We start from the raw sequence: 19,635 nt of genomic DNA, 5'->3' as shown, positions 1-19,635 counted from the left end.
AATTCTGCCCTCAGTACACCCACTCTCCTTATCGGAATCAAAGAGCCATTCTTCAATGTACCCTAACCTCCTTTCACATACAGGCCCTTTATATACATGTACTGTATGAATCATAGTATAAAGCTTGCCTCAAGAACTATGGACGTCAATGGGGTATGTCTGTATTTTAGACTTGAAGAGCTCTGTATAGCTCATAAGCTTGCCTCTTTCATCAATGGAAGTTGGTCCAATAATAGTCATTATCTCACCCACCTTGTCTCTCATGTATTTATCAAGGCTTTTACAAGCAGCAAAGTACAACCATTCCTTGCATGGCCTGATTTTTTTAAATTTGTCACATTGCATCTACACTTTGTGATGCCAAATTAAACAGAAAAAATAAGCTAAATAAGAAATAAGCCTATATCAAGAACATGGTTTATTCAATACCAGGGTTACTTTCTGAAAATATAAGGTTGGGTAGGGGCACATGGCCATTTGAGTGCCTATCTTGACAACTACTGATCCATCTGTTGGGCCACTACATCAGTTATTTCGATGTCTCTTCTCTGTCAGCTTTAAACTGGCTGCCCACTGTTCTTCTCTATCTCAGGTACAACACACTACATTAGGCCGAATAAGCAATATCACATTCATCATGCGAAATAATGATATTCTAATCCTGGGCAAGAAATGAAGTTCCTTAATATTTCAGATACATTTTTAAAGCTTGGGAAAGATAAATGATGTGCTTCAACTAAAAATAATTCCACTGCTCAAGAGTTTAATTGTCGACAACAGCCCTTTAACTTGAGAAGCCTAAAACCCCCCAACTTCCTCCAAATTTTGTAATTCATCTAGTTCATCAAAGCTTCTCTAGAAACAGTTTGTAGTCCAGCCTTAGATGTCCATGCAGGGGAGGAAGGAGGAGTGAGATCCCATGTCTGTACTCTTGCATGGGGATATGGTTGTACCCCTTGGGGGAAGGATAGAGGGTTCCCTCATGCCATGCTTGAGATTTGGTTCAGTCCTGACCCAAAGGTGTGCATCACCTACTGCTTCAGTAACCTCATTTCCTGAAGCTTGTTGGGTTTTCTTTGAATATCTCCCACCCACATATTGACCAGGTCCAGCCTTGACTTGCATGTGAGATCACATCCTGACTTGTGTGATTAAGAATATAAAAGATGAGAAACAAGACACAACTGATTCCAATGCTAAATGTATTTAATTGACAGACATCGTAACAGCCTAGGTTTTTCTACACAAGAAGCATAAAGGGAAGACAAAGACAAAACATCTAGAAAATGGAGTGTCACGGGAAGAATAATGACAGAACTGATCAGTGGACACATTGTCAGACCATTTCCAAGCAGTGAAGAATTTACTACTTGAATGAAATGTCACAGAAGTGAATATTAATAACCCACAGGATGCTAGCATCAGCACAGGTTAGAGAGACGTAGTTTGCTCCTTTCGCTTCTAAATGAAAAGAAAAAGAACAGTTATTGTCAGGTGATGCCTGATGTGGATGTTAGGAGATCTGTGCATTCATTACAGTTCAAGACACACAGAACCCTGCACCTCATATAGCCACTAACACCTGCACAAAGTGATCACAAAGTAATGCTACCCACTCAGAGTGGTAACATGTGCAAGGTAATGGAGAGTCAGACCCAGAAAATTCCCACTGTTCTACAGGATTGATTCCTTGAATAACACTGAGTTCCTGTAACAAGGAACTTCTTTCCTGCAGAACAAATAAAAATTTTAATGAAATCAAGTAGGACAAGACAGAACAGCCACTTCAGACAGTGGATGATTTGTCTCTGCATGGTTTGTGACCTCTACTATTTTTGGTAACAGTTCAACAATATTTATTATAAAAGAATATATTTCTATTACTCTGGTCAAAGAATCTTTTTAATATAAAATTTTTTCAAATGTATAAATAAAAGTATAAAAAAATACAATCAACAAAGCCAATTGGATTTTTGCCTCAAAAATGACTGACCAAAATTTTGTGCTAATTCGTATTCTTCAATGATCCCTAGCTAATTAATCCTCTCAGCAATCATGTGTGGTAGTTAAGTAATAGTTGTTATTCCCATCAAGAACCTGCAAGGTGCTAAGAAATGTGGCCTGATCCAGCAAAGCGCTTAAGAACATGTTTAACTTTAGGCATATGAGTAGTCCCACTGTAGGATTGAGCCCTCAGCAGTTTTTCCATGGCTGAGTCAGCAGCAGTGAATGGGTTAGAAGCTAGTAGTTCTTGAATCCCAGCACCGAGTTTACTCTACTAAACCACACTGTTGCCGGCACAAAGGCCTGAGGCGACAGCAACAGTGGTTCGTTGCCCGGAGTGCCTTGCTCCAATTAGACACACCAGGGTGGAGAAGCAAAAAAAAAGTTTATTTGAGATCTCAAAGCGCACGTGCTCGGACACACAGACAGGTCTCAGATCAAGCACCCTTCATACAAGCAGCTCTTTCTCTTTATACATGATTTTAGCTAAGCATGTCTATTACCCCCAATGCCCAGCTCCTCCTTCCCCCCACCTCTTCTTCCCTCCCTTCTAGTTCCCATACAGCAAGCACATTATAAAGCAGCAATTATATTGCGCTGGTTAAATCATACTTGGCAAAAGACATATTATCTCGTTAGTAACTTTTTCTTGACCGGTCATTCTGTTTCACTCCCTTCAGCCAGGTGCAAGCAGGCTGTATAATTGCCTTCTGGTACTGATAACTAGTTGCCACACATTCCATTCTTTCCATCTAGCCTGTGGAGTTAATTAAAGTCTAAACATGGAAGCGGTTCGGACAAGCAGAGGCCTAATACAGGGAGCCTTCATTGGCACTGTCATTTTCCACCCCTCTGTTAACACTGGGCCATGCCTGGTGCCACCAACAACACTGTCTCTCTTCTTTATCTTAGAGATAAATCCAAGGTACAAAATTCTGTACCAGAATTTGAACAACCCAATGTTTGGGAGTGTTGGAATGTGAGCTTTTACCATTATAGAGGTATAGACTGACTGCAAAAAAAAAAAAATCAGATCCAAAGTCTAATACCCTTCTGAAGCACACCAAGTTCTTGGTTCTGGTCCATCTCTACTTAGGACAGTAACATTCATTCCATGCAGGAAATGCAACTCAATTCGCTACATGAATAGTTACTTTAACTTGCACTCACTCTCAGCCTCATGAGCCACGTAGGTAGGAAGTCCTCTGCACAAAGCTTCAATGTTCTTTCCATAAGGGGTCAGATCAGGGACTCTGGTCTTTGAGACAATGAATCTCAGTTCCTTCGGAGGAGGCCCTTGAGCTCCGGTCTTCTAAACATCCGGAAAGCAAACTCAGAACAATGTAATTCAATAAAACTAATGACTAGAATCATTTATTACAATTTATGTTCCTGTACTGACATTTCTGACACAGTGCACAGTGTGTGCCAGGCTGAATAGGGCCCTACAGACCAGAAGCAAGCAGGGAATGAGCTCCTCAACTCAGATCTCACACAGGGGGACAAAGTGAGGTAGGGACAGAAGATGCAACCATGCATTATGAGAAGAGCATTGAAACTCCATAAAGCTGACTGGGGAAAAGAGAAAGGTAATCTATACTTTACCTGGACCTTCTCTCTAAAATATTCCCTTAATCCTATGCTCAATCCTATACATGGTCTTGTAGATAGGAAAAGTGAGGGGTTGGGAATCTATTAATTTATTTTCTCATAACCATAACAAATGAGAAGGCACGAACATGTGTATTAAACACATTTGCTGGAAATGTTTACAACCCGTTCTTGAGAACTCTAATGAATATATTGATAGAACGGCATATTGTTTGGTAGAACTAAGTGAAAATTGGAATTTCCATCCCACAAGAAAGCCTGATGTTTTAACATTTGTTTTCATCATGAATTTGAACAAAAAGTTGAAATACTGAAATTTGTCAAGGAATATAAAATTCCAGAAAATTTTTGATTTGGGAATGTAAAATTTCATTTTGCATTTTTGATCAAAAAGGAACATTTTGATATTTTTGAATCAAATTGTTTTTCTTCAGTTTGTTGAACTGACTCAAACTGCTGTCTTTTGTGTCAGTTCAGCATTAAACTGTACTTTCCTATTCTGGCTCATTGCCTCATGGGAGCTGTAGTTCAGGTTGCCTGATGTCCCTGTTCTCCTCTGTGGGCAGGCTCTCTGACTCAAGTACATGTCCCATGATGAACCTGCAATGATGTGACTCCCATGACATGTAATGCCACTCAGTCAGAAGAAAAACTCTGTTGCATTATGGGAGATGTAAAATTTAACTGACTCAAAATGAAGCATTTTGGGTTAAACTGATCCAAAACAAAATATTTAGTTTATATTTTCCCAATAAAAAATGAATTAATCAAAAACAAAATTTCCCATAGAAAATTTCAATTTTGCAGCAACTGCATTTTCTCTAGAAAATCATTCTGTTGAAAAATTCCCAGCTAGCTCTATTGTTCATCTTGGGTTATTTGAAGCAGTGCTGAAGGCTGTGATGGACTATGATGGGGTATCTTCCAATAAGGAATTTTAAAAACACCTCAAATCTGTCCCTAACTTGGTGCAATCTGGTCTTCTCCAGAATGAGAAAGTATGCCCTTCAGGAATATTTCGATGAGCCCCAGAGTTATGTCATATTTCGCAGAGAGGACTGAGAAATATCCCTCTAGTTTTATGGTGGAATTGTAGCAAGGGGCTGAGCTCTTTTGAAAGTCTAGCCCCAATTGTGTGTTCTGAGCCATTGAAAATATGTCCTTGAGTTCCTTTGAAAAATTGGCCACCTCTAAAGCCTTGGAGAAAACCACATTTGGCCAGAGACATTTGTTCCCATCCAATTACAGCTGTTCAGAACATGGATTTTATCTGATGTGAAAATTTTTGAAATTTGATATTTTGTTCATTCTAATTAGGATAAAAAACTAAAATTTTGAATTTTTTCATGAAATGAAATTCTTGAAAAAATATTTTCAGTTGTATTGTTTCATTTCAATACATTCAAAATGTTTCATTTTCATTCTGATCCTGCTGGTTTTTTATATATATTATATTTATATATAAAATCAGCAGAATCAAAATGAAAATATTATATATATATTTAAAAACAAAGCTTCAAAAAACTTTTTGTTACAAAAATGTCAAAACAGGACTCTTCTAAAGTTTTTTCATATTTTTTCTGAATAAAATTTTGTCAAAATCAATATGATATTGTACAAATTTTCAGTTTAATCTAAACAGGAATCTCTGACAGAAAACTGTTTTGATGAACATTTTCCTACCTACAACAGCTCTACCTCCAGCATCTTAAGATGATTCATTTGCACAAGTAGCTTTATGCTACTAGGATTTGTTTACATGGGGACACTCAGGAAAGTTAAAATGAATTCATTAAAGGTGTGAAGTTAATGTGCATAAAATAAAGTGTGTTAACACCCCCGTGTCCCCAGTGTGGACAATCTCAGAAAATGGCCCAAATTTGTGAAGAATTAACAGTGAACTAAAGCCACTTTAGTCGTGAATGAGAGCATGTGTAGGGGTGTAGACAAGCCCATAGAAAAAAGCAACCTTACTCCCACCAATTGTTCCAGCATTCCCTTCCATCTTACCTTCCTTTCGCTAATCAGTTTGGGAATGACTGCAATATCAGGCATGATATTTTTGTTCATTTTAGCAATGATGCAAGATTTCTTGGAAAATACCCTGGTTGCCATGAAGCCCTGTACAATAAAATTACAAAGAGCTAGATGTTTTGTTTGAGCAGCTCCACAATAAATGAGACTCAAATCAGGTTTGTTTAATTTTGAAGCTAAATAACATTTAATACAGATTCCTCCCTCCCCCCCGACATTTAGACCAATTTTATAAACAATAAATTATTAGTAATTTCCATGCATTATGACTAATCATTTAGGCACTACTACAGTCAGTGACTCCATAAGTTTCTCAGAAATGCATGTTTGCCACTTACATTGCCATAGTCCCAAACAGAATTCCATGAGTTCCAGCCATTGTTTGTGTCAATGTTGGCCACGTGCTTATCATTGTTGATGCTCACAGTCTGGTGTGAATTTCCACCTTTGTTTCCCTGATTGTTTTCATTCACATTCTTGGATTTAAAAACAAAAAGTGACAAACATTTAGGTTTTTCGAGTTTCTCTCCATCAAAAGTGCTTTGGAAAATCATTGCTCTTAAAATTATGTTATAGTGATGTAATGAAGTAAGCCACCCCTTGCCCCGCAGAGGCTACTAAAGTTTTCATGCCAAACTCTGAAATCTCTTATTCTATCTTATGCAGCTCTTCTTCAGCAAATGCTATTGATAGAAATCTAGAGGTGGAGTTTTGCCTGAGTGAGAACCCAGTAAGAATTTGTCCAATTGGCTTCAGTTAAAAGATAGCCATATCATTCAATCACAAATCATCCCTAACAGATTTTTCCTTCCTGCATGGAAGTAAGGGGTCATCTGTCTATGCAGAACAGACCCTCACTTTTCCAGATCCTACTGACGGTGCTCAACAGGGAGAGAACTCAATCATCATCATCATCACCACTAATAATAAAATAATAATAATAATAATAAAAACTATTTGTTTGTTTGAATTATTGTAGCATCTACAAGCCCCAGTCATGAATCAGGACAATCATGCTTAAAAGCCTGTTTGGAGATGGGTTTGTTGTTTTCAATCACATTTATAGCACAATGAATTAAGTTTCTGCAATGGAGAAGAAACTTTTGTGAGGTTACCATTGGGTTTCATACATTTGTCATTGTTTTAACCTATTGTTATGGGGCAGTCAGACCCATTCCTAAATATTAACGTATCTTTGTCATCAAATTTCCATCATTATTAATATACTCAGTAGTTTCCTACGGACTGATTCTCATTTATGCTAAGGCCTTTTTACAGCAGTCTGACAGTAGGAAAGGACCTTAAATTGTGTGTAAATTACATATATTCCCTTTGCAAGGACTGTTTATACTACCTGAGCAGCATAACAAGGAGTAAGTATAAATGAGAATCAAGCTCATAATACATACAATGGTATCTCAATGGAATTTTTTCCACTGATGGAACAAATATTCATTTTCCCACTAGGAACTCAATCAATACCCACAACAGTTTGACAATGGCAGAACAATACTGATGCATTGCAATAGATATTACACAATTTTTTCTTTCATGTTTAGTCTGACATGCAGTAAAGTTAATAGCAAAATCATTCTCTGAATAGGTTAGCTGAATAATTATTTTCTTTAGAACACAAACCCAGTCTTGTGATATTGCATTTTTATGTGCTAAGGACAGTTTAGATTTTTCTTCAGAAACATCTTTCAGAGATGTGAAAATTCATGAAGCATAAATTAAACAAATTGACAGGAGGAATATTATGTAACATATTTGATCTTTATACTCACATCAGTAGCAAGAGATGGAGTTAGGAAGACTCCAAGAAGACCGGCAATCATAATCTGAAATAAACATTGAAAGCATATCAGTATAAAGGCTGATATGGCTAAAAATATAATAATAAGTAATAATTGGAGATATACCAATCTCCTAGAACTGGAAGGGACCTTGAAAGGTCATTGAGTCCAGCCCCCTGCCTTCACTAGCAGGACCAGTTTTTGCCCCAGATCCCTAAGTGGCCTCCTCAAGGATTGAACTCACAACACCCTGGGTTTAGCAGGCCAATGCTCAAACCACTGAGCTATCCCTCCCCCCATATAGTAAAAAGAACCTTGACACACACCTTTCCTCCAAAGTGATATAAAGTAACATATCTGGACTGCTTTCACTCTCACACTGGATGCATATTACTTCAGTGGATTTATGTCTTTGTTGACACTAGTGTGAGATCAGATTCAGCTCCATTGCTTTAATTTTTTACATATCAGCTATTTAAGATTATTTAAAGATTCTTCAGTCCTCGCTTATCATATTAGCTTGGGAAAGACTTTTTTGCTTGAGTAAGGAAAGCAGGATTATGCTCATACTATTTAAAAGTTACAAAAAGTGGGCTTGATCCATCACTGTGTTATACCGGTTTTCTGATGCTATAACTCCATTGACATCAATCGGCATTGGACCATACCCAATGCCCTCTGCATACAATACAATATGCATCTAAATCTTATTCAGCTTAATATGGTCTGATAAGTTGCATTTCCTGATGCAGTGAAATCACTAGTGACCCTACAGCCCTTGCACCAATGCAGCTCCCATTGAAATGTCTGGTATTTCTGCGTGTGTAAAGACTACCCTTTTTGGACCAGCTAGAGTGTCAATGCTATATTATTTTGTAGGAAGTAAATGGTAAATATACTCACAGAGAGCTTCATTTTGACAGCAGAGGAGGTGAAAGATCTGCTTGAGGAAGTGATACAAACCATTCCACTTTATATACATCAAGGGCCCCCAAAATTAGGTGTGGAAAGTAAACATATCATACTAGCATGTAGCCATTGATATGTGACATTGCCCATTATCTCCTGACGCAATTACTATACAAACAAAGGAGTTTGAAACTGGCCTGATAGATTCAGTCACCTGCAGCAGATAAGGGTCAGTGATACTTAATCGAGATCAGACTTTCAATCCCTAAAGTCAAACAAGATTCCTGGTGCAAAATAGTGCCTACATGCCAAATGCCGCAGCCCATCAAACATTTTTCTCTCTATAACTCATAGTATTGATAAAGTATGATGTCATCCGTTTGTGCCAGGAACCCCTATGGGTATAGCCCTTGCCACATGAAAAGGGAGAGTTAGCTGCCTTTATGGCTATGTGAAGGGCGATCCCCATGTGTTCGGAGTCTGCCCTGAGGGAAATAGTAGGTCCAAGGCATGCTGGGCGCAGGAATAGATGGAACAGGGACAATGCTGGGGAGACCACAGCGTCCTCCTTCCAGCTTTATAGAGCATAAGGAGAAAAAATAATATGTCCTAAGACCATGTTATCTTTCCCTTAACCCCCAAGACCAGAATCCTGGGGTGAAATGTGGCCCGGGAGTATCGCTGGTTACTACTGCCCAGGAACTGGCAGTCCTACCAAGGGTTAGAGTCCAGTGGTTCCCAAACTGGGGTTCGTGAACCCCTGGGGGTTAGCAAATGTTACAGGGGGTTCTTGGGAAAAAATTCCTAATGGCAGACAGAGCTGTCCCTAGGGACTCCGGGTAGCATGGGGTCAGCAGCCCGGAACCCTTGGACTTCCAAGAGCTAAGCAGATGAAAGCAAACATATCTGAGGAGATTTAAACTTCAAGACTCCTTATAAGAAATGGAAAGGGAGGTGGACATTTTTTGCTGTTTTTAAAATTAAATAGGCAGCTAGTATTGTTTTTTAAATTATTATGAAGAAAAAGTTTAAGCTTTGTTGTAACGTGCGTTGTTTGCCTGGACTGCTCAAGACCTGAATGCTTGTGTAGGAGGAACTCTTTGAGTTGGCTTCTTAAATCCTTCATGCTGTTTCACATCTGATATTCCTTAATGAAACATAAGAGCCTTGTCTTATAACAGGCTTATTCAAAGTGATACAAGCTACGAAAGTGAGATCTTGGAAGAGTGTTGCCGTTTTCATAATGTAATCAAAATACTGTAATGATAAATACTAATTAATAAATAGTGTGTAATAAGCTTGTCATAAAAAATGTATATTTCCAAGATCACTGTTTTTATAATTTATACTCAGGTAAAGGAGAAAATCCCTGGAAATACTCATTTTTAGGAGGGGGTTTGCGAGACTTGACATTTTAGTGAAAGGGGTTCACAGGTTGTTAAAGTTTGGGAACCAACTGGGTTAGAGCCTTGGCAGATCCACCAAACTTGGCTCTTCCTCCCAGCCCAGGCCCAGTCTCCAAATCCTCTAATTTTCCACCAAACATTAATTTTAATGTTTACTGGTTCCTATGAGAAGGGTATGCAGGAACTGAACAAAGCAACGGGATGCATCTAATCCCTGTGGTGCTGTGACTACGAATGCTTCAACAACCATAATTATTTCAACTGCCACAGACAACATGTGCCTCTTAGAAATGTGAATCTCCAATCCCCTTTAGACTGTAGGTTGCTCATTATAGTCTATCTGTCAAACTTGCATTGCTGGGCCTCTGGAGTCTGTGACAAGCTTTGGAAACTAATTAGATTCACAGAAATCAGAGATGGAAAATACTCCGCTGCACCATGTCCTGTTCCATGACCAATGCAGGGCTGTTCCCTATAGCATGGGCTTTAATGCTTTGCCAAAAATGTTCTCTTATGGTGTGCAGAAGGTACCTAGTATGGCCTCTTATATAACACAGGCAATAGGAATTCCCTGGATTAATTCCTGTTTGAACTAGAGAATATCTTTTAGAAAAAAAACATCCAATCGTGATTTTAAAAGATTGATGGAGAATTCACCAAAGCCCTTGGTAAGTTCCTCCAATGGTTAATTACCCTCTCTGTTAAAAATGTGCACCTTATTTCTAGTCTAAACCTGTCCAGCTTCAACTTCCAGCCATTGGATCTTGTTAAACCTTTGTTAGCTAGATTGAAAAGCCCTCTGTTACCAAATTTCTGGTCCCCATGTAGGTATTTAGAGATTATGATCAAGTCAGCCCTCTCTGTGAGGAGCTAAATAGATTGAGCTCCCTGAGTCTCTCTCTATAAGGTATGTTTTTCAATCTTTTAATCATTCTTATGGCTCTTCTCTGAATCCATTTCAATTTCTCAAAATCCTTGAATTGTGGACACCAGAACTGGACGCAGTATTCTAGTAGCAGCAGGGCCGTCCCCTACGGGGGTGGCAGGGCCCAGAGCAGAAGTGACAAATCTTCCGGGACTAACCTGTCACTTCTGGGACTGACCACGCCGGCTCCCCAAAGCACGGGGCCCAGAGTGGTCGCCCCGATTCGCTATATACCCTAGGGATGGCTCTGAATAGCAGTCACACACCAGCAGGGCCGTCATTAGCCATAGGCAGAACAGGCAGCCGCCTAGGGCACCACTAGGTCTGGGGGCACCGCTCTGCTGTGAGCCCGGACAGACGGGAAGCAGTGGAGCATGTAAGAGCAGGGCTGCTGAGTCCTAGAGAGAGCCGAATGCAGCACAGTCTGAGGGAGGGGATGGGCTGCTAGGGTCTCTGGGAAGGAACTCACCTGTAGGGTGACCAGATGTCCCGATTTTATAGGGACAGTCCCGATTTTTGGGTCTTTTTCTTATATAGACTCCTATTCCCCCCACCCCCGTCCCGATTTTTCACATTTGCTGTCTGGTCACCCTAGGTGGGGGTAATTGGTGCCTATATAAGAAAAAGCCCCAAATATTGGGACTGGCCCTATAAAATTAGGACATCTGGATCTGGTCACCCTAGCTGGGGAGCACATCGCTCCCCTGGGCTGGCAGTGATCCATCTCATCCGGGGGGAGCTGCACAGGGCAGGATGAACTGCTGTGGCTCCATGGGTGCCCCATCCCTGAGATCAGATGCTGTGCTAACTTCACCATGGTCATTGGGCTGGTGGTGGTGCCCATTGACGTGTGATCGGAGATGAGGGTTTGCTGCTGCTGTTGCCACTCTGCACCCCAAGGTCCTGCAGTTTTCCATCTATCTCCTCCTCTACTGCAGCTGTTGGACCAGTAGGCTTGGGGGTGAGCCAAGCATGAAAGCAGTACTGAGTTGCCATTTAGATTGTCATTTAACAACTTTGTTTGCCAAAAGAGCTTGCTAACAATCCTGAATTCAATTTCAATATTTTTTTTTAAAAAATCAATATCTTAGCCAAAAACAGAAAATTAAGTTGTTGGCAATTATTTGTGACAAGTTTGGTATGGGGAAGGGAGTGGGCCAATTTTCATCAGAGAAACAAAAAATGTTGACTGACTTTCCTATAGCCCTGTTACTGCTAAATAGACCCTCCAACAACTGTAATATGCTCATCTCCTTACTAATGTATAGAGCAGGGGTCGGCAACCTATGGCACACGTGCCAAAGGTGGCACGTGAGCTGATTTTCGATGGCACGCTGCTCTGGGGTTCTGGCTGCTGCCCCATTGCCACTCAGGGTCCCGGCCGCCAGCCCCACTCAGCACCCACTGCTGGCCTGGGGACCCCAGGCTGGCAGCGGGCTGAGCAGGCCGGGGGCTGATACCCTGGCTGAGCCACTCAACCCACTGTCGGCCTGGGGTTCCATTCACTCAGCTGGTACATGGGCTGAGCGGGACTAAATTCAACGAAATAGAAAAACAAGAGCAACTAATGACAAAGTGCAAGAACCTAGAGCAGTGGTCGCCAGACGAAGGACCGTGGCAGTGGACGAGCACCCGCCAAATTTCGGCGGCATTTCAGTGGCGACGCCTCTGGATGACACTGCTTATCAGCGGCAAGCAGCATCATCCAGAGGAGTTGCCGCCGAAATGCCGCCGAATTTTGGCGGCATTTCGGCAGATGCTCGTCCGCCAGCCAGTACGCAGGTGCATTGAAAGGCCCCTGTGGGCGCCATGGCACCCGCAGGCACTGCGTTGTGGACCCCTGACCTAGAGAGCCTCCTGAAGCACGGTGATCATTTTGATTTAAATGGACTTGAACTGTATGAAGAATTGAGGACACTGTCATCAATGTTGCCACATGCAAAATCGATAATGGACATTGTACAGTTTATTCATACCAGCAAACTTGTTGACATATATCCTAATGTGTACATTGCCACTCGTATTCTACTGACAATTCCTGTAACAGTAGCACCAGGAGAACGGAGTTTCTCAAAACTAAAGCTCATTAAAAACTATCTCCGCTCTACAAGAAGTCAGGAACACTTGACTGGTCTTGCTATTCTTGCAATCAAACAAGACATCACTTTGTCTTTGTCATACAATGACATTATTACTGATTTTGCAGCCAAAAAAGCCAGAAAGATTGCTTTTAATTAAAAACTAATCCTTGTTTCAATACCTCTTCATAGAAATTTCCAATAAAATGTTGACAAATTTAAAAAAGTATATTATTTGCATCATTCTGTCAAATCAGAATTTTTTCTATAGTGCTACTTCTTTAGTGCTAGTCCATCAGCATTACAGTGTCCTTCATTAAGTTAAACTGGTTTTAATAACATGCATGTGGCAAGTTTTCCAACAGTGTAAGCTTATGTTTGTGTTGCTAAGAGCAAGACATGCACAGGGGCACCAGTTTAATAATCCTGCCTAGCGCACCATAAATCCTAAGGACGGCCCTGCACACCAGTGCCAAATACAGAGGTAATACATAACCTCTCTATTCCTACTTGCCCGTGATCCATCGTGGGGAAAGGGAGCCTACCGCATAAAGGAGAATGGGAGCACAAAGCAGTATGGCTGTATTTCCAAATCAAAATATTTCTGATTTAAATTTTTGTCTAAAAGTCAAATTTTCTGGGTGTGGGAGGAAAAAAACCCAACATTTCCCCCCCAGCTCTGTTATTCATCCCCACACTGGCCCTGGCAGAAGGAGCATGACAGCCAGAGAGAACATGGCTACAGAACTCCTGCACTTCAGCAGATGGTAGGATAGGTGCCAAAATATTTTAGGGCAGTGAGTTGGAAGGCAGTATAGAACAGGCCCCAGCATCAGGGATTCACAGCCTGATCCTTTGGGCCCCCCGTCTCCCACTGTGCTGCACTTCAATTCCTCAGAGCTTACCAGAGAATTCGTCCCCAAGTACTGAACTGAGAAATACATTTTGTCAGCTACACATTATTTGCTTTAGGTGGAAAGTTCAGCAGAGGCGTAATAACTGCATGCAAAGGTCAGAGTGGCACATTTTGTTAGTCTTTTAGGTGGTGGCATATAGCTATATAGCCCTATCCCTCTTATCTCTTGTGGGTGAAGTCAATACTTATCAGAAGCATCTCAAGAAATGTTGATTCACATGGAGAGATTTCTGAATCAATTTTTTTTCATCTGAGTTTGTTTGATCTGTTTTTTCAGGTGTTATTAGCCTGCTTCTGCATGGTTGAAATGAAAGACTTTTGCAGATTAGAAAAACACTCTAACTACACTTTTATAAATTTATCTTTTTCAAAAATCCACATCTCTTTTATTTAAATGATTGACATCAGGTGCTGGGATTAAAATAATGAAACAGCTTCTGGTCTTGGTTACATCAATGTAATTTGTATTAAATCCACCGGCTGCAATGATATTGAAGTCATTGCAGTTTCACTGGTATAAGCTACAACAGGAATTGGACCCATGAAAGTAACTAGGAGAGAGGCAATTTCCTGCAACTTTTTTTTCCTATTTTTACAAAACATTTACAGAACATTTTTTTCCATTCCAAAACCTTAGTCAAGCTCCATTCTCTCCTCCTCTCTTCTCTGCAATGATGTTACCTGTCTGACTTTGAGCACAATAACACAGTAGAATAGTAGTGACAGATTTTGCAGCCATTGAATGGAAACGTTTGCTGTCCTCTGACCTTGACCAAGAGCAGCTGATGCAAAAAGGAAAATGCAAATAATCACCTGAAAGTTCAGATTTGCTAAGTGACATTCAAACCTGCCATCTTTAGTTTATGCTGCTTTCATTCTACATAAGGATTGACATTAGTGGAAGCCTTGCACATAGAATCATAGAATCTCAGGGTTGGAAGGGACCTCAGGAGGTCATCTAGTCCAACCCGCTGTTCAAAGCAGGACCAAACCCAACTAAATCATCCTAGCCAGGGCTTTGTCAAGCCTGACCTTAAAAACCTCTAAGAAAGGAGATTCCACCACCTCCCTAGGTAACCCATTCCAGTTCTTCACCACCCTACTAGTGAAAAAGTTTTTCCTAATGTCCAACCTAAACCTCCCCCTCTGCAACTTGAGACCATTACTCCTTGTCCTGTCATCTTCTACCACTGAGAACAGTCTAGATCCATCCTCTTTGGAACCCCCTTTCAGGTAATTGAAAGCAGCTATCAAATCCCCCCTCATTCTTCTCTTCTGCAGGCTAAACAATCTCAGTTCCCTCAGCCTCTCCTCATAAGTCATGTGCTCCAGCCCCCTAATCATTTTTGTTGCCCTCCGCTGGACTCTCTCCAATTTATTCACATCCTTCTTGTAGTGTGGGGCCCAAAACTGGACACAGTACTCCAAATGAGGCCTCACCAGTGCTGAATAGAGGGGAATGATCACGTCCCTCGATCTGCTGGAAATGCCCCTACTTATACAACCCAAAATGCCATTAGCCTTCTTGGCAACAAGGGCACACTGTTGACTCATATTCAGCTTTTTGTCCACCATAATCCCTAGGTCCCTTTCTGCAGAACTGCTGCCCAGCCATTCGGTCCCTAGTCTGTAGCAGTGCATGGGATTCTTCCGTCCTAAGTGCAGGACTCTGCACTTGTCCTTGTTGAACCTCATCATATTTCTTTTGGCCCAATCCTCTAATTTGTCTATGTCCCTCTGTATCCTATCCCTACCCTCCAGCGTATCAACCACTCATCCCAGTTTAGTGTCATCTGCAAACTTGCTGCAAACATAGACTGAAGGAAATTTTATGGCCTAACCATTTACCTAGCTTTAGTGAGCATAGCAAGTATTCAGCTACACAATCAAAAGAGGTTTTACATTGCTTTCCCTCATTGAAAAATCTCCCATTGGTGCTTTTGGGATGCATTGTGCATACAATAAATGGGGCTGCATTCCCCAAAGTAGCAATGTTATTTGTGCTAGGAAGGATGTACATACTTGTATGAATTATAGTGCAGAGGTAGTTAGAAAACAGCCTGTGAAGTGGCTGAGAAGTGGGAACGGGAAGAGATGAACCCCACCTGGTAGCCGTAGAGACAAGCAGAATATTCTATTAACCAATAGAGCGCCTGAGCTGTGACAGAAAAAAGGCGGGAAAACACTGAGGGGAAGAAGAATCCCAACCCATGTCCTGAGAGAAAAACAAAGCTCCTTTTGAACAAATAGAGAGTCTTTCTCCCTGAGCCATGGCAGGAAAAGGGAGAGGAAACTGCTCTTGTGCAGCATGAGAGAAGAGAGGAGCCTCACCCTCACTCAGTCATGAGCATACCACAGAAATTTCTATTAAACAACATAGAATGTGAGCTAGAGTGGGAAAATGGAGGGAAAACCTGAGACTGCGGAGCATGACACAAACCTCACCAAGTGGCTGACAGAAACATAGAAACTCTCCTTGATCCAATAGAGAGTTTGAGCTAGGGCAAGAAAATGGAGGGAAAATCTGACACTGATGAGTGGGAGATGAACCTTTTCTGGAGGCTGAGCAAAAGGAAGAGATTCCTATTGAACCAACAAAGAACATGGGCTAGGATAGAAAATGGAGGGAAAACCTTCCACTGAAGAGAGGGACATGGGTCCCACCCAGTGACAGAGAGAGAAACATAAAGGCCCTATTGATCAAAATGTCCTGACATCTGAGCTTCCACACTCTCTGAGGAAGGCAATCACCTCAGTCTAAGGGTCCAGTATTTACAGTCTGTTGCCATCATCTTGCTCTTCTTTTCTGATTACCCTGTGAGGTAGATACTATACCTCTTTTATAGATAGCTAAGGGATACTCATTTAACCAGGGAAGTCAACAGTATCACAGAGTTGACATTTTGCTGTCTGGAATGAGTATCTGACTGGCTATTAGTGATATTTCTAGTTGTGTCCTTATTCATATTGGCCCTATGCCCATTTGCTGGTCAATTCAGAGATATGGATGTTGACCTGCAAAAATACAATATGCTATATGTTTCCTTTCCAATGGGAGTTAGATGTCTTTTGGTGACTAAATATCTTTGAAAAATCTGACCCAAAAGTGATTTAGAAGCATAAGTCCTACTGAAAGTCAACAGAACATAGGCTCTGCAATCACGAGTGTTTTTTGAAAAATTTACCCTTAATCTTTATTTTATGGTCCTGTTTCCTGACAAGGCTCAGGGTTATGGAAGGTTGTAACAAGAGCTGTGAGAATAGCTGATTTTTTTGGTACAGTTGCCAACCCAAAAAATACAAAAAAAAATTGTTTCAGGTTGATTCTAATTGAAAATTCTTTTGCATTTTTCAGGGAACACCAAAAAAGATTTAAATGTTTTGTTTCAGATCAAATTAAACTTTATATTTTCATTTAAATAGTTGTGGGTTTTTTTACCTTTTTAAAAAATAATAAAATTGAAGTAAAATTCAAAACAAAAAGTCATTTTGAATCAAAAAGTTGAAATATTTGGTTTTGAAAATTTTTCAGACTTTTGGGGTGGTTCAGTTTTCTTGACCAAAACAGTTTGGTGAATTCAACATGAATTTGCAGAATGTTTTGATGGACCAAATCAGCATTTCTCACCAAAAAAAAAAGAAAAAAAATTGGTTCATAACATTTCATCCAGCTGTACTTTTAACTCCTATCACATGGTAGAAGTCAGAATCCACTGTCACAATTCTCTCTCATAGATTAGTTTGCGCTGCAGATGGAACATTTTTCTCTGCTAGGAAGAATGTCAGATATGCTCAAGTGTGTGTGTCAAAGATACAACAGTATTGTCAATCCCAAATGTTCAAAAATCACAAGTCAAACTCCAGAACTCAGGACATCGCAAGTCTTTTTTTTTTAAATAATATATTTAGGGGTCTTTTTATTTATCATCTGGCTTTTGGGCCTTTAGGGCACATTATTAATTTTTTCTCTGTGACAACATCTAGAAACTTTTTTAAAAATAAAAACTGAGATTCTCACACATTCACATAACTCCACAAGCTGAGGTTTAAGAAATACACCAAATAAAACATAAAAGCTTATGCTCAGATAAATTTGTTAGTCTCTAGGGTGCCACAAGTACTCCTGTTCTTTTTACTAAATATCATGAGAGTCATGATAAAATAGTGAGAGTTGGCAACACTAAATTAGCCCTGCTAGTGGGAATAAAAGTACAGAGAATAAAAGCATTACAGATAATGGAAATTTTCCTTTAGCAAAAAACAAGCCCATGCTTTGCTGAGGAGGGTCATTTTTTTCTGCTGATTTGAAATTATGAGTTCTTTTGTTAAATTAAAAAGGTAAATATCTATATGCATTCTTGAAAAAGTATAATTTTATTAAATTCACAGCTCCTGAAGTCTCTTTTGAGCTACTAAAACAGTCACATTGGAATCTCTGGTTTGATTTCCTCCTCTTCTTACTTTCAGTGGAAATTATTCTCTTTTCAGTCTGCTTTAAGCCAACTGTCCACATTTCTACTGGCTCAAGTACAATTATGATACAAGTACAATTATGATATCTATCCTTAGAAATCTCACATTGGTACCTTCTTTGTATTTTGTCAAATCTGCTGTGAAAGTGTTCTTAAAACAAACATGTGCTGGGTCATCATCCGAGACTGATATAAAATGAAATATATGCAGAATGCAGGTAAAACAGAACAAGAGACATATAATTCTCCCCCAAGGAGTTCAGTCACAAATTTAATTAACGCAATTATTTTTTTAACAAGCATCATCAGCATGGAAGCATGTCCTCTGGAATGGTGGCTGAATCATGAAGGGGCATACAAATGTTTAGCATATCTGGCACGCAAATACCTTGCAATGCCGGCTACAAAAGTGCCATGTGAATGCCTGTTCTCACTTTCAGATGACATTGTAAATAAGAAGCAGTCACCAGCATCTCTTGTAAATGTAAACAAACTTGTTTGTCTTAGCAATTGGCTGAACAAGAAGTAGGACTGAGTGTACTTGTAGGCTCTAAAGCAGGCCTGCACAACATGCGGCCCGGGGGCCGCGTGCGGTCTGTGTGGGTTCACTGTGTGGCCCGTGGGGGGTGAGTAGACAAGCGGCGGGTGAGAGAGGGGGGCTGAAGAGGCAGGTGGGCAGTGGCGGGGGGTGAGGAGGCAAGTCGGGGGAGGTGGTGGGGGGCTGAGGAGATGAGCGGGTGGGCAGTGGCGGGGGGGCAGGGGAGGAGGGGTTGAGGAGGTGAGCGGGTGGGCGAGCAGTGACGGGGGGTGAGTAGGTGAGCCGGGGGGGTGGGGTGTGAGGAGGTGAGCGAGGAGTCAGTGGCTGACCTGTTCTACTGATCTGGTCTGGCTCCCATCCCCTCTCCAAGGGTTGCAGCTGTCTGGAGGTGCTGCCTTCCACGCCTTCCTCAGTCACATCTCATTCATTCAGCAGGGCAATTGATTAAAGTGGGGGGAAGATCTTATTCTACTTCTAGCAAAAAGACATTTTTCTTTTACCTTAATTATACTACCTTAGAGGCCCGCTATAACATATTACCAAGGTTCAATACTGCTGTTTCGGTGGGGCAGCGCTGGGAAAGGAGGGTTTGTTTCCGTGGGGCGGGCGGTGCTGGGGGACGGGGGAATATTTCAGGGGGGCTAGGCAGCGCTGGGGGTGGGTGTTGTGTTTCGGGGGGCCTTGGCGGCGTTGGGGGGGGTGTCGGTGGGACCGGGGGGGTTCGGCCCTCACTGTTTTCTTTGGAGTAATATGACCCTCGCCGCTTTACCAGTTGTGCAGGCCTGCTCTAAAGTTTTACATTGTTTAGGTTTTGAGTGCAGTTATGTAACAAAAAAAAATCTACATTTGTAAGTTATGCTTTCACGATAAAGAGATTGCACCATAGTGCTTGTATGAGGTGAATTGAAAAATATTATTTCTTTTGTTTATAATTTTTACAGTGCAA

The 19,635-nt window shown here is 40.9% G+C and overlaps 1 protein-coding gene across 9 annotated transcripts; it reads right to left on the bottom strand.

Annotated features, from left to right (window-relative positions):
* Positions 1–1,236: 1,236 nt before the first annotated feature.
* Positions 1,237–19,059, bottom strand: LOC123365023 (gastrokine-1-like). 9 transcript variants are annotated; one of them, XM_045007619.1, is made up of 7 exons: positions 15,702–15,783; positions 14,361–14,461; positions 7,437–7,490; positions 5,988–6,125; positions 5,626–5,736; positions 3,175–3,316; positions 1,237–1,461 (listed from the first exon to the last, which is right to left on the bottom strand). In XM_045007619.1, the coding sequence occupies exons 3-7, from the start codon at positions 7,485–7,487 to the stop codon at positions 1,367–1,369; spliced, it is 537 nt and encodes a 178-aa protein (XP_044863554.1). In that variant the 5' UTR covers positions 7,488–7,490; positions 14,361–14,461; positions 15,702–15,783; the 3' UTR covers positions 1,237–1,366. The 9 variants fall into 9 exon arrangements, with proteins under 9 accessions (XP_044863554.1, XP_044863558.1, XP_044863559.1 ...); XM_045007623.1 differs by lacking the exons at positions 14,361–14,461; positions 15,702–15,783 and adding an exon at positions 19,019–19,059; XM_045007624.1 differs by lacking the exons at positions 14,361–14,461; positions 15,702–15,783 and adding an exon at positions 18,540–18,568.
* Between the last annotated feature and the right edge of the window lie 576 nt (positions 19,060–19,635).

This window comes from Mauremys mutica, chromosome 2, assembly GCF_020497125.1.
Source record: "Mauremys mutica isolate MM-2020 ecotype Southern chromosome 2, ASM2049712v1, whole genome shotgun sequence".
Taxonomy (NCBI): domain Eukaryota; kingdom Metazoa; phylum Chordata; order Testudines; family Geoemydidae; genus Mauremys; species Mauremys mutica.
The sequence above is the reverse complement of the archived record's forward strand: the minus strand, read 5'-3'. Positions and strand labels throughout refer to the sequence as shown.

What these genes read in the sequence shown, in the direction of transcription:
- LOC123365023 (XM_045007623.1), bottom strand. Translation starts at nt 7,487, where the DNA reads ATGATTGCCGGTCTTCTTGGAGTCTTCCTAACTCCATCTCTTGCTACT. An exon ending in CTCCATCTCTTGCTACTGAT is followed by an intron (nt 6,126 to 7,436) that starts GTGAGTATAAAG and finishes TTTAAATCCAAG; the next exon opens with AATGTGAATGAAAACAATCA. An exon ending in AACTGATTAGCGAAAGGAAG is followed by an intron (nt 3,317 to 5,625) that starts GTAAGATGGAAG and finishes CCGGATGTTTAG; the next exon opens with AAGACCGGAGCTCAAGGGCC.